At 35.6% G+C, this 14202-nt stretch overlaps 1 protein-coding gene across 6 annotated transcripts in view; it reads left to right on the forward strand.

The window, feature by feature from the left end:
• The window catches only part of TFEC (transcription factor EC), a 193585-nt gene that overhangs the window by 133589 nt on the left and 45794 nt on the right, over positions 1-14202 (forward strand). For all 6 annotated transcript variants that reach the window (XR_007132671.1, XM_047763651.1, XM_047763652.1 and 3 more), the window contains one exon: positions 8038-8289. Coding sequence is in view for 5 of the 6 variants with exons in the window: in XM_047763651.1 (XP_047619607.1) it covers positions 8038-8289 (252 nt within the window). In the remaining variant the exon portion in view is untranslated. The remainder of the gene's footprint in view (positions 1-8037; positions 8290-14202) is intronic.

Raw genomic sequence — 14202 nt, forward strand, 5'->3', positions numbered from 1 at the left:
TTGATGGGTTTGTGTATAAATACATGCTTGTGCCTGTGTGTTAATGCCTGTATGTTTGGTAATAGTGCATGTGTTTTTATTTACTATCCCCGGATAGTAAATGTATAGGGAATAAATATATTTATTGCTGAATATATTTCTGTTTCTGTCCTTGCAGATAGTGTAAACATGCTTATTAAGTAGGTGCCCCTGCTTGCCTGATTGATTTGCTTGGCTAGTCAAATTAATGGTGATAAAAAGCCTTGTTATTGAGACAATTGCTTGTGTGATATTTGCCACCACTTTTCAGTTTTGAATTTCAAAAGGCCAGTACCCAGGTGTTTCAGCTTCTCCCAGGTTCTGTGCCCTCAGTTCAGATATGTAGTCTCCAGGTAGATGATGACACATAGGTCATAGACCTGCTTTCTGGAAAGGAATGATTTTCTCTTGGGACTGGCTTTAACAAAGAGTAAACTTTCATTAAACGTTTGCCAAGTGAATGTTGAAAGAATTAGCTGAGGGCTTTTACAATTATCTTCTGATCTCTTTATAAAAAGATAACTTTTTAAAGTCTATCATATATATGCATAGATATGAGTTATATTTAAAAATATTTATATGATTTGTAGCAATATTTAAGAAGATATGAAAGAAGTAGATAATATTATAAATAGAAAATCACAGGGTTGGTGAAGTCCTTCAAGGTTTTTTTTTTAAAATTTTTTTGTACAACTACCCATGCATTTGTTTCTAGAATTTCCTCTTACAATATACTCTCTCCTTGTTGTTATTCACTGGATAGGATCTGAAATCCATATAAGAACTAAGTCAAAAGACTACAACGTGGAAAAATAAAATGTAAATTGGGAGAGTTTCTTCATGTATTTATGAGCATAATGTGAAAACACTGTGTGAAAATAAGTGCCCCTTTGTGGGGATATAGAAAGCCCTTCTAGCCAGTACTGCTTGCCTAAATCACATTATTCCATAGCTCTCTTCTCTATCAGGAGATTGTAAATACAAATGCAAAAAGGACTACATAACACTCTATTAGTCTTAATTTCTAATTAAAAATTTGTTGATTGATAGAATTGAAACCTTCCAAGACTGATCTAAACTCTGAAATTAAAAAGAAAACCCTCAGATATCAGATACTCTTAATCATCTCCTGTTATGTCAAGTGCTATTGTCAGATAAGATCTGACTTTTTTCTATGGCATTGGGCTGCTTTCTCATGGATTTCCATCAGTTCTCTCAGCAGTCAGGATTCTTGCATCTATTCTCGTCTAACAACAGAAATATATATATTTGTATATACAACAATATAAATATATATATAATATATGTATAAAACGATAGATACATACCTGTGATTGTGATTCCCCAATGATTATGTTTTCTACAATGAGGCGAACGCTTTTCTTACTATTTTTTCCTTTCTTCCCTTTCAGCTGGTTGTACTTACAGGAGTTTGTGCATTTCTAATTAAAAAGAAAATATTTCAATTGATCCAATAAGCACATTGCCCTAGTTTTCTTAATAATGAATCTAAGCATTTTTTATAGCTCTTCAATACATGGCATTTCTAATTTTTTTTCTTTTTACTACCACACTGGCGGCATATGGAAGTTCCCAGGCTAGGAGTCGAATCTGAGCTGCAGTTGTAGGCCTGTGCCACAGTCACAACAACACTAGATCTGAGCTGTGTCTGTGACCTATACCACTTCTTACAGCAACACTGACTCCTTAACCCACCTAAGTGAGGCCAGGGATTGAACCTTCATTCTTACAGACACTATGTCAGGTTCTTAACCTGCTGAGCTGACATAGGAACTTACATTTCTAATTTTTAAAGGAACTCATGTCCCTTTATTAGAATATGAGAACTTAGCTGACCTTGAAACATATTTTTTAAAAATAATTGGACATTTTAAGCTAGGCTTTTCAGTTTTGTAACCTCAAATAATGGAACTTTTAAAAAGAACATAATTTCTATCTAAAGCCTAGTTTGAGATAAAGGATATCATATTAACAATCTAATGTCTAGGTTAATATATTCAGATATGGAGTTTATTTTTTATTTTATTTTTTGTCTTTTTAGGGCTGCACCTGAGGCAGATGGAGGTTCCCAGGCTAGGGGTCCAATCGGAGCTGTAGCCGCTGGCCTATGCCACGGTCACAGCAATGCCAGATCCGAGCCGTGTCTGCGACCAACCGCAGCTCACGGCAACACCGGATCCTTGACCCACTGAGCGAGGCCCGGGATGGAACCCACAACCTCATGGTTCCTAGTCGGATTCATTTCCACTGTGCCATGACGGGAACTCCTTTTTTTTTTTTTTTTTTTCCAGATATGGAGTTTAAGTATAAATTGGTTTGGAAAATATTGCTCTTCCTGCTCTAAGTGTTATCTAAGGCATCCAAGGGTCAAGTCAGATCAGTACAAAATTATGCATTTGGACTTTCACTTGAAATGATTCATATTATGCTTTGGACCTTTGATCAAGAATAAACATAGTGGGTGATGCTCCAGCGCATGGCCAACATTGTCCTCTTCATGACAGAACCACTCTTACCTTCACCTGATCCTGTTTTCCCCATTTGATACAGCTCAGGTTCTGAAAGTACCCTCAATAAGCCTCCTATAGCCAGTCTCAGATTATGATTCCTGGATAACACAATTTGAGACAATAACTTTTTTTTTTAATATGGACATATAAAGAATTTCGCTGCATATTTTCCAAAGGCTGCTATTGAAATTTTGTCCAATATATGATTCAGGTCTTCCACGAAAAAAAATCTAGTTTACAAATTCTCAGAAATCATTCTTTTTTTTTTTTTTTTTTTGGTCTTTTTGCTATTTCTTTGGGCCGCTTCTGCGGCATATGGAGGTTCTCAGGCTAGGGGTCTAATCGGAGCTGTAGCCGCTGGCCTACGCCAGAGCCACAGCAACGCGGGAGCCAAGCCGCATCTGCAACCTACACCACAGCTCACGGCAACGCCGGATCGTTAACCCACTTTGAGCAAGGGCAGGGACCAAACCCGCAACCTCATGGTTCCTAGTCGGATTCGTTAACCAGAGCGCCACGACGGGAACTCCTCAGATATCATTCTTAAAAATATTTGTCTGAGTTTCCACTGTGGCTCAGCAGGTTAAGAACCCAACTAGTCTCCATGAGGATGCAGGTTCAATCCCTGGTCTTGCTCAGTGGGTTAAGGATCCAGCATTGCCTTGAGCTGTGGTGTAGGTCACAGACGCAGCTTGTATCCTGTATTGCTGTGGCGTTCATGTAGGGCAGTGGCTGCAGCTTCGATTAGATCTGTAGCCTGAGCATTTACATTTGCTGCAAATGTGGAACTAAGAAGAAAAATAAAATTGTCTTTTCTCAGAGCTGGCATAATTTAATTAGTTACTAAGAAAATATATATTAGATTGAACTATATGGAACGGATGTTTTCTAGATCAAAAACGATCAGATATCTGCAATTTCACAAGGTTCCACCTAATCCATTTTTTTAATTTTCCTTTTTTCTTGGTTGTCAGGATGCCTCATGGGTATATTTTGTACTTGATTGGAATATTCACCTTCAATCTACATTTTCTGGTGTAAATAACTCTCACCTCATTCACACCTCATATTTACTTAAAATGTTTTGGAAAATGGAGAGAAATATAACAATAAATTATTTTAGATGAAATAAAACAGATTTCTGTGCATAGACAAAACTTTGAACTTAAACTGACCATCATTATTTTTTGCTGGCAGTAACAGCATGCCAGAGAGATGATATTGAGACATAATTTAGAGTTCGGGAGATCTGTTTTACTTACTATTTTTGATAGCAAAATTTCCCAATGCCTGGGTGGTCTTAATCTCTTTGACACTCCAATGAAACAAATCACAACCTACAGCTGCTTTAGCCTTCAGGGCAAAGTCTTTGATATTCTGATTACGGTTTACTTGCTCCTCTAGTGGATTACCAAAGCTCTCTGTGGTCACCATAGTTAATCACACATTGTGCTTTAATGCTTCCTTCATTCATTGACCATATGTGAACACATTTTTAGGTGTCTGCTGTGTGTAATTCTCTGGGTTATGTATAAGAAGCATGGCATTTCAGCAGCCAGCAAAATAGATGTAGCCCTTGCCCTTGAAGATCTCTTATTTTTCTTCCTTGTCTAGACTATTACTAGACTACAAGCTTTTTGAAGGCAGATACTGTGGTTATCTCCCTTCTATCTTCAGTGTACCACTCAATGCAAACACACTTGGCACTCAAAAAAGTTTCTTAAATAAGAGAATAAATGAATAATGGTAACCTATAATTCACTTACTTCATCTCACCAAATATTAACTTCAGCTAAACAAATTCAATAATTTTATGGTTGTGTCTTCAGGCCCCAGGCAATTTAAAAGTATTTTATTTTATTTTGTCTTTTTGCCTTTTCTATGGCTGCTCCTATGGCATATGGAGGTTTCCAGGCTAGGGGTCTAATCGGAGCTGTAGCTGCTAGCCTACACCAGAGCCACAGCAACATCAGATCCAAGCCGCGTCTGTGACCTGCACCACAGCTCATGGCAATGCCAGATCCTTAACCCACTGAGCAAGGCCAGGGATCGAACCTGCAACCTCATGGTTCCTAGTTGGATTCGTTAACCACTGAGCCACGATGGGAACTCCATTTTCTTTCTTTTTTTTTTTTTTTAAAGTATTTTAAAATTGGCTGCCTTGGTTGAACTGATGTTTTACACTTAAGTTGTCTTATTGTTCTGATATCAGTCTATTTTTGGAAAAGATAGATTTTTCTGGGTAGTAGTTTGATTACATTCCATGGAGTCTTCCCTGGCTCCACTGATCTTTCAGACTCTTATGCTTCGTTTAAAGATGTTGTATAGATAGCATCCAAGACAGTCTTCATTTTTGCCAGCTAAACCTTCGTAATTCCCTATAAATAACTGATAATTTAGAATTAGAATTTCATAAGAGTGATTTAATGAGATGGTATTCTTGCTTTGAGAAAGGAAAAATCTTCATGTGAGTTCCTTTTCATAACTAATATTTATTACTGTCTCCCAACTTCTTGTCTTCTTTCACTGTCATCTTTTGCATTTGAGATTTCCTTCCCACTGGCCCCCGTACAGGATCATCTCCTTCCAATACCTGATTTATAACCGTTTTCTCTTCCTTTTTAAAATCAGAGCTTCTTTTTAAAAATTAGTGCTTCTTGTGGCATTTTTAATTCATTGTATACATTACTGAGCTTTAGTTTTGTATTCAAGTCATTTCAATCAGCAGCCAATGTCATGTCGTGTTTAGGAAGCCAGGTCCTGTAGTTCAGTTTCATCCCTTGCTAGAAGGGTGGTAACAGCCACATCCTATAACCTGTCTCAGTGGCTTCAATTATATGGTATAATGGGGATACTATTGACATATATCTCTTATCTCCTAAGGGTGTAACAAAGATTAAATGAAATAGTTGAAATGTGTGCTCAAAGCTTAGCACAGTGCCCAGTGCCTGGTGCATATTATTATTGTTATCATTACCACTTTTGCTATAGTTGATATTAATATTGCCCAAGTATATTATAAAATCCTAGAGCCCTAGGATCACATCTATGACTTCCCTTGGACTCCTGATGTAAAAGAAAACGCAATAAGTACTCTAATGAAGGCTTCTAGAATCAATAGATGAAAAGTGAAAAAGGAATTAGTTAATGAACGTTGTAAATTTTGATTCAACATACTTTTCTTAGAATAATATACAATGTTCTTTAACATTCAGTTACATTGTGTGAAAGTCATTCAGATTTGTGCATCTGAAAATGCTATTTATAATGTATATTTTGTAAATGTATATGGATTAAGAGGGATTAATATAAAACTGTAGGATAATCTAAATAGCTACCCTAAAAAAATACCACTGGCATTTTAATGAAATGTTATTTTACAACTTTAAAGCTCGTAGCAATATAATTAGTAATATGTGTAATCTTTATTACCAATCTTAATCTTTTTTATATGACTGAAAAATTATTTTATGGTAGTACAATTAAAATAATGCTAAAAATGTCAGCATAACAGAATTAAACTAAAGTAACTACTACAATATTGTACCCCAAACCAGCTAATTTAAATGCAAAATACTTTGTAAAGGCTATTTATCTGAGCTAATGCATGTTAAGGGATTTAAGGAGTAGTTTGTGTAACTGAAATAAAAGGAAAAATAAGCACTGTACAGCAATCTTTACTATTGTTTAACATGAGGGAAATATTAAATAGGTTTATATATAGGCCACTTGAGGAAAATGTATTAGAAGCCACATTGCAGCATAGTAAATATAAAGTGGACTGGCAGACAATACTATTTTCAGACGTTTTTAAAGGGAAAGCTTGAAATACTTAAAATTGTCCTTATGCAAATAATGGTACATCATTAACTACGATAGCTAGACTGAAGAAGCCCAGAACTTTGTCTATGTTTTGAAAAAAGGATTTCAAAATACTGGATAGTTGCTTAGTTGGGAATGACGCTATTTAGAATTTTCCCTGAATGCTTCTTTCTGTCAATTCATAATGAATCTAACAAAATATTGTTACTATAAAATAAGAATACAGAAGGGTTTAGAATTAAGATTTTTTTAAAATTAAACAGTATAGAAACTTTGGAAAATATAAAAAACTAAAAAAAAAAAAAAAAACACCTAGGGAGTTCCCTTCATGGCTCAGGGGTTAACAAACCCGACTAGGATCCATGAGGATGTGGGTTCAATCCCTGGCCTTGCTCAGGATCCATTGCCATGAGCTGTGGTATAGGTCATAGACATGGTTCAGATCCTGCGTTGCTGTGGCTGTGGCGTAGACTGGCCATTGTAGGTCTGATTCGACCCCTAGCGTGGAAGCTTCCATATGCAGCAGGTGCAGTCCTAAAAAAAAAAAAAGGATAATCTAGATTTTCACCACCTATAAAGTATCAGACAGTATTTATGTATTTCTAGTTTCTGCTCCCTCATGGATAATTTTTTTAAAAATTTTAATTAAAAGTAGTTGTGATTATGTGCAACAGGATATTTATATGTAACGTAAAGGAATCCAAGATATATATATATAATATATATAATATAAAAATCACCAGTAATAGTGAATCAGCTGTTGTTTTCTTTTTATTATTTCAATCATTCTTTTTCAAACCCTTAAAAGGATTTGCTGTTTGTATATTTATTACAAATTTGCTTTCAGTTGCATATTATTTTAAGGGCTATTCTTATATAAATGGTTAGCATTTAAAATATTCCAGTAGGAGTTCCTGTTGTGGTGCAGCAGGAACAAATACAACTAGGAAACATGAGGTTGCAGGTTTGACCCCTGGCCTTGCTAAGTGTGTTAAGGATCCTGCGTTGCCATGCGATGTGGTGTAGGTCACACGAGTGGCTCAGATCCGGCATTGCTGTGGCTATGGTGTAGGCCGGCAGCTGTCGCTCTGATTAGGCCCCTAACCTGGGAACATCCAAATGCTGCGGGTGGCCTAAAAAGCAAAATAAATAAAATAAAATAAAATAAAATATTCTAGTAAATTTTAAATTACTATTAAAAACTCGCCCATCCAAAAAAAAAAAAAATTGGGAGTTCCCGTCGTGGCGCAGTGGTTAACGAATCCGACTAGGAACCATGAGGTTGCAGGTTCGGTCCCTGCCCTTGCTCAGTGGGTTAACGATCCGGCGTTGCCGTGAGCTGTAGTGTAGTTTGCAGACACGGCTCGGATCCTGCGTTGCTGTGGCTCTGGCATAGGCTGGTGGCTGCAGCTCCCATTAGACCCCTAGCCTGGGAACCTCCATATGCCGCAGGAGCAGCCCAAGAAATAGCAAAAAGACAAAAAAAAAAAAACAAAAAAAAAACCAAAAAAAACTCGCCCATCAATATATAAATTATGGCAGAAACATAGACCATAATTTTGAAAGAAACTAGATGTTGTAGTGTTTATTGTTATAATCCAGTTGCTGAAAGTGGGACTTACCAGATGATGCTACACATTGCATTTGTTTGGTTTCTATTTTGTAGGTACCAGCACAACTGGAAAGTCCTGCTGGGACTCAGCTACAGAAAGTTCAGAGACAGCAAGTAAAACCCTTCATGACCCTTGACTACCAGATTGTCAACCAGACTCTTAAAAGGTCACACCCTTCGACACCAAGCAGTGCACTTTTGGTACAGCATGGACATCTGTCTCCCAAGAGTGATACTCCCTTCACTGGAAATCCACTCACCAAGTTGCTAACTCTTGGTAAAGAAGATGACAATACAGAATGGCATGTATGTCTAATGGCTGCTTATGAATTATATAATCAGTTTCTTGGGGGAAAAAAACACTTAAAGAAATTCATAAAAATGAAGTTAACATTTTTATAGTAAACTTTCCATATGCAAATTCACTTAACATAAAGGATGTCAATTAATTCATCTGTAATAATTAGTTATGTCCATACAAATTGCTATGCATAAAATATAACAACTCTTTTTTCGTTTGTTTGTCTTTTTAGGGCCGAACCCGCAGCGTATGTACGTTCCCAGGCTAGGGGTCAAATCAGAGCTGTAGGTAATGGCCTACAGCACAGCCACAGCAACACAGGATCCACGCTGTGTCTATGACCTATACCACAGCTCGCAGCAATGCCAGATTCTTAACCCACTAAGCAAGTCCATGGATTGAACACACACCCTCATGGATACTAGTGGGGTTCGTTACCGCTGAGCCATAATGGGAACTCCCCAGCTTATTTTTTGATACTCATCTCAGTTTTGCATCAGTGAAAGCCAAAACAGCTTCTAATGGTAATTTATGTTAAGATTTAGCTTGAATTTTAAAGGTTTTCTGATGACATTAGTTAAAATATTTATCAATATTTACATCATCTTAAATACTCATTAAAATAAACAGGTAGAAGTTTAAATAACAGTAAATATGCTCTAGAAATGTTTATCAGAATAAGACTAATAATCTTCTTGTACCTAATATTTTATGGAATTATATTTGGGATTTTTACTATTGATTATCTATTCCTTCATTTCTATTTTCAACAAATACTTGCCTACCATTTACTAAATAAGAGGAATTTAGTGCTGAGAATTACAAAATGAATGAGTGTCTAGCTTCATGGAGTTTATAATTATTGTGACTTGCTTGTAAATGAACCTTCAAAAAGTGTTGAAGTATGAATGAGTAGAAATGGAGAAAAAACTAGAACTAGGAAAAAAAAACTTCCTTTAATATCTCAATGTAGAAAAACTGCATCAATAACTAAGCTATCTATTCTTTTCTTTTTTTCCCATTTGATTTATTAGATGAAGCCATGGTCCTATTGTCTCCCAGGTTTAATCTCCCAATCTACATTCCTGGTGATTATTACTGATTTCAGGTCACTGCTTTTTAGTTAAGTTTGTAGCCTCCAGGTACAAAAGAATAATGCTTAGTATCTCATTATTTGAATTCCAAATTGATAGAATATTTCCTTTTGCAAATTTTATGTTAATCTAGAAAAGAGAAAAGAATAAGGATCCGGTAGATTGTTTAATGAAATATAAAACAACTACAAAACTGGACTAGTTGAAATCCAAAACTGAACATAAATCTTTATATGTATATTTACGTAAACTTTTCAATAGTGAATATATAAAGAATTTTCAAAAAAAGAATGTAGAACTAGGTTCTCTGTACACTATATGAAGATCATAAAAATATATGTAAGATGAAAATCTTCTGTGTAGTAAATATTAGAACTCACCTAATACAATTTCCCTCACATCCACCTTCTACCAAAGTTCATTTTATTGTGTAGAAGATTGATTTTTAAAGGAAAAAAGCAAATCCCACAGGGTATGCACATGCCACTCAATTCTAGGCAAAACCCAGAAAGTGATCTTATATGTCTTATGAAATATATCTTCTAAAAAATGAGAAAGGATAAATAACATGTATCAGTCTACTCAGTTTTTCTTCATAAATATTTTTATTCTTTAGGCACACAGCTTACTTTTTATTTTATGATAAGTTTGTACATTACATGAAAAATTTACCTGATCTTAGTGGTCCTTTTGGTGATATCAGTCAAATGGAGAAGGGTTGCATGGCTGAGAAGGGTTGAAAGCCTCAATAAGTGCAGTGATCTAGAGACAATGTGTACACTGGCTGCAGGCTAAAACTTTCTATTTTTTTAAAAACTGATGTGCTTTAAACTGTGCATATAAAAGTCTCTTCAATCATTAATGTCTATTTAATCATAATTTTATTTTTAATGTGTGTGTTCTCTTTGAATGGACTTACCATATACACATTTCCACATTCTGCTATCAAGCCCAGTCTTATTATCTTTAGTAGTTAAGATGTATCTTATGTCATTGCAATTTCCTATTATACTTTTTAAAATTATAGTTGATTTACAGTATTTCTTCAATTTCTGTTGTACAGCAAAGTGACCCAATCGCACATGATTCCCTGTGCTGTACAGTAGGGTCCCATTGCCCATCCATTCCAAATATAACACTTTGCATCCCCAAACCTGGAACTGCCTGTTCACCTCACTCACTCCCTGGGAACCATAAGTCTGCTCTCCTTGGCCATGATCTGTTTCTGTTTTATAAATAGGGTCATCTGTGTCATATTTTAGATTCCACAAATAGGTGATATCATATGGTATTTGTCTTTTTCTTTCTGGCTTACTTCACTTATTATGATAATCTCTAGTTTCATCCATGTTGCTGCAAATGGCATTAGTTTATCTTTTTTATGGTTGAATAGTATTCCATTGTATATGTCTACCACATCTTCTTAATCCATTCATCTGTTACTGGACATTTAGGTTGTTTCCATGTATTGGCTATTGTGAATAGCACTGTGATCAACATAAGGGTGCATGCGTCTTTTTATAATGAAAGTGTTGTCCGGATATATGTCCAGGAGTGGGTTTGCTGGATCATGTGGTAGTTTTATATTTAGTTTTCTGAGGTACCTCCATACAATTTCCTAATATTCTTTGATTTGTGCTAGGAGTCCTTGTCACAAAGCAGAACGTGTGCAGTATTTAGAGTTAGACAGCATAAGGTTAGAACCACCACTTTCTAGTTATGTGGCCTCAATCCCTAACCTCTTTCACCAATATTTCTAAAGCTTGAATTGTTTTGATGCTTATATTTTGAGTGAAGTGGTGGGGAGTGACTCTGATCATTTTTTATAACTTTTTAAAAAATTATTTTTCAGTTTTATTGAGAAATAATTGACATACATCACTGTATATGTTTGAAGCATACAGCATAATTTACATGTACTGTGAAATGATTACCACAACAGGTTCAGCTAACATCATCTTCTCTTATGGATATAATAAGAGATGAAAGAAAATAAAAGAAAAAAATTGCTCTGAACCACTTTCCTATATATGATACAGCATGGTTACCTATAGTCATCACATTGTAGTACATTATATTCGTAGTACTTATTTATCTTATGTGAGATTTGTAAACTTTTGACCACCTTCCTCCAATTCTCCCACCCTTCTCCCACATTTCTGGTAGCCACGAGTCTGCTTTATTTTTCTACGAATTTTTTCTTAGTTTTGTTTTTGTTTTAGATTCCACATGTAAGTGAGATCACACAGTATTTGTCTTTCTCTGTCTGACTTAACTTCATTTTGATGCTTTCAGGGCTGATCCATTTTGTTGCAAATGGTAGGATTTCCTTTTTTTTTTTTTTTAATGGCCAAATAATATTTCTATTTATATATTTCACAGTTTCTTTAGCCATTCATCGGTGGATAAACACAGGTTATTTCCATGTTTTGGCTCTTATAAATACTGCTGCTATGAACATTCAAGTGCAGATTATCTTTTTGAGTTAGTTTATTTGTTAGCTTTGGATATATTTCCAGAAGTGGAATTTCTGGATCATGTGGTAGTTCTATTTTTTAATTTTTGACAATCCTCCATGCTGTTTTCTATAGTGGCTGTATCAATTTACAATCTCACCAGTATTACAAGAGTACCCTTTTCTCCACATTCATGCCAGCATTATCCCTTATCTTTTTGATAAGGACTGGTCGAATAGGTACAAGGTAATATATCATTGTAGTGTAAATTTGCATTCCAATAATGGCAAGTGATGTTGACCATCTTTTTTGTACCCATTATTCTTTTATATATTTTCTTTGGAGAAATGTATATTTTGGTCTACCCATTTTTTAATTGGGTTTTGTTGTTATTTTTGTATGAGTTCTTTGCATGCTTTGGATATTAACCCCTTATCAGATATATGGTTTGTAAACATTTTTTTCCCATTCCATAGATTGTTTTTTCACTAAATGGTTTCTTTTGCTATTCCAAATTCTTTTTAGTTTGATGTAATCTCATTTAATTTTTTTATTTTGTTGTTTGTACTTCAAGGGCCATATCCAAAAAGTCATTACCAAAAACTCATGTTAAGGATCTTAGTTCCTATATTTTCCTCTAAGAGTTTCATGGTTTCAGGTCTTACATTTAAGGTTGTTTTTTGTTTGTTTGTTTGTTTGTTTGTTTTTTCCTTTTTGGCCATCCCAAAACATATGGAATTCCTGGGCCAGGGATCAGATCCAAGCCACAGTTGTGACCTACATCACAACTGTAGCAATGCCAGATTCTTAACACATTGTACCAAGCTGGAAGTCCAACCTGCATCCCAGCACTCTAGAGATGCCACTGATCCCACGGTGCCACAGTGGGAACTCTTTACTGTCTTGTATGTTAGTTAATTTTGTATCCTGCAACTTTACAGAATTCATTGATTAGATCTAACAGTATTTTTTGGGGGGTCTTTAAGATTTTCTGAATATGTACAAAATCTTGTCATCTGGAAACAGAGACTATTTTACTTCTTCCTTTCCAATTCTTATATTTTTTTTAAATTTCTTTTTTCCTGTTTTTTCAGGTGCTCTATCTAGGACTTCCAGTACTATGCTGGATGGGAGTGGGGAGAGTAGGCACCGTTGTCTTCTTCCTGATGTTAGAAGAAAAGCTTTCGTTCTTTTACCCCTGAGTGTGATGTTAGCTGTTGGCTTGTCACATACAGCCTTTATTATTTGTAGCTTCTCTCTTTGCTATTGCTGTTCTTAACATTCTTTGTCTTTGACTTTTGGCAGTTTAACTGTAATATTTCTCAGTGTAGCCCCATTCAGATTCAACCTGTTTGGATTCTTTTGGGTTTCATAAATATGGATGTCCATTTCTTTCCTTAGGTTAAGGAAGTTTTCACCTATTTTTGCTTTAAATGCACTTTCTGTCTCCCCTTCTCCTTCTGAAATTCCCATAATGCAAGTAAAATTTTTTTCATTGTGTCCTATAATTCCTATAGCCTTTCTTCACTATTTTTTATTCTTTTTGCTCCTTTGACTGAGTGATTCCTAATGTCCTAGCCTCTAGGTCACTGATTCTTTCTTATTGCATGGTGAAGACCACTTTTGAAACTCTATTGAATTCTTCAGTTCAATTATTGTATCTTTCAACTCTAGGATTTCTGCTTCTAAAAAAAAAATTGCTATTTTGTGGTCTAACTTCTTGCTTTGTTCATATGCTGTTTTCTTAATTTTTTTATTATTATTTTTTGGTTATCTGTGTTTCCAAGTAATTTATTAATCTTCTTAAGAAGATTATTTTGAATTCTTTGTCTGACAGTTGATGACTCTCTATTTCTTTAGGGTCAGTTATTGAAGTTTTATTAGTTCCTTTTAATAGGCGTCATATTCACCTAATTTTCTGTGGTCTTTGATTCCCTATCTCGGTATCTGTACATTTGAATAATAGGGATCCCCTTGCAGACTTTACAGGTTTGCTTTGTGAGAGACAATTCTTCACCCGTTTATTCAGTTTGGTTTCTGAATGTATCTGGTACTAATGTCTTTGGGCAAGTGGGGCCTGCTATTACAATTTATTTTTGTGTGAGAAAACAGGTATGGCTCTGAGGACAGGGATTGGGGGTTTTGCCATCAGCTGAGAACAAATGGATGGGACTGTTGGCTTTGTTTCCTATACAGGTGAGGCTGTAGAATGGGTTCCACAGTTGCCTGAATTCTCTGATCAAGCTTACTAGATGGTTGGGACTGGATATTGCAGATGAAGCCGAGAGTTGTCTTCCCTGTTCTGGCAGGGAAACAGGCCAGGGCCCAGGGGCTGTGCAGTTCATCATAAAGCCTGAGTGTGCACTGA

Source organism: Phacochoerus africanus, chromosome 16 (assembly GCF_016906955.1).
Source record: "Phacochoerus africanus isolate WHEZ1 chromosome 16, ROS_Pafr_v1, whole genome shotgun sequence".
In the NCBI taxonomy this organism is placed as follows: domain Eukaryota; kingdom Metazoa; phylum Chordata; class Mammalia; order Artiodactyla; family Suidae; genus Phacochoerus; species Phacochoerus africanus.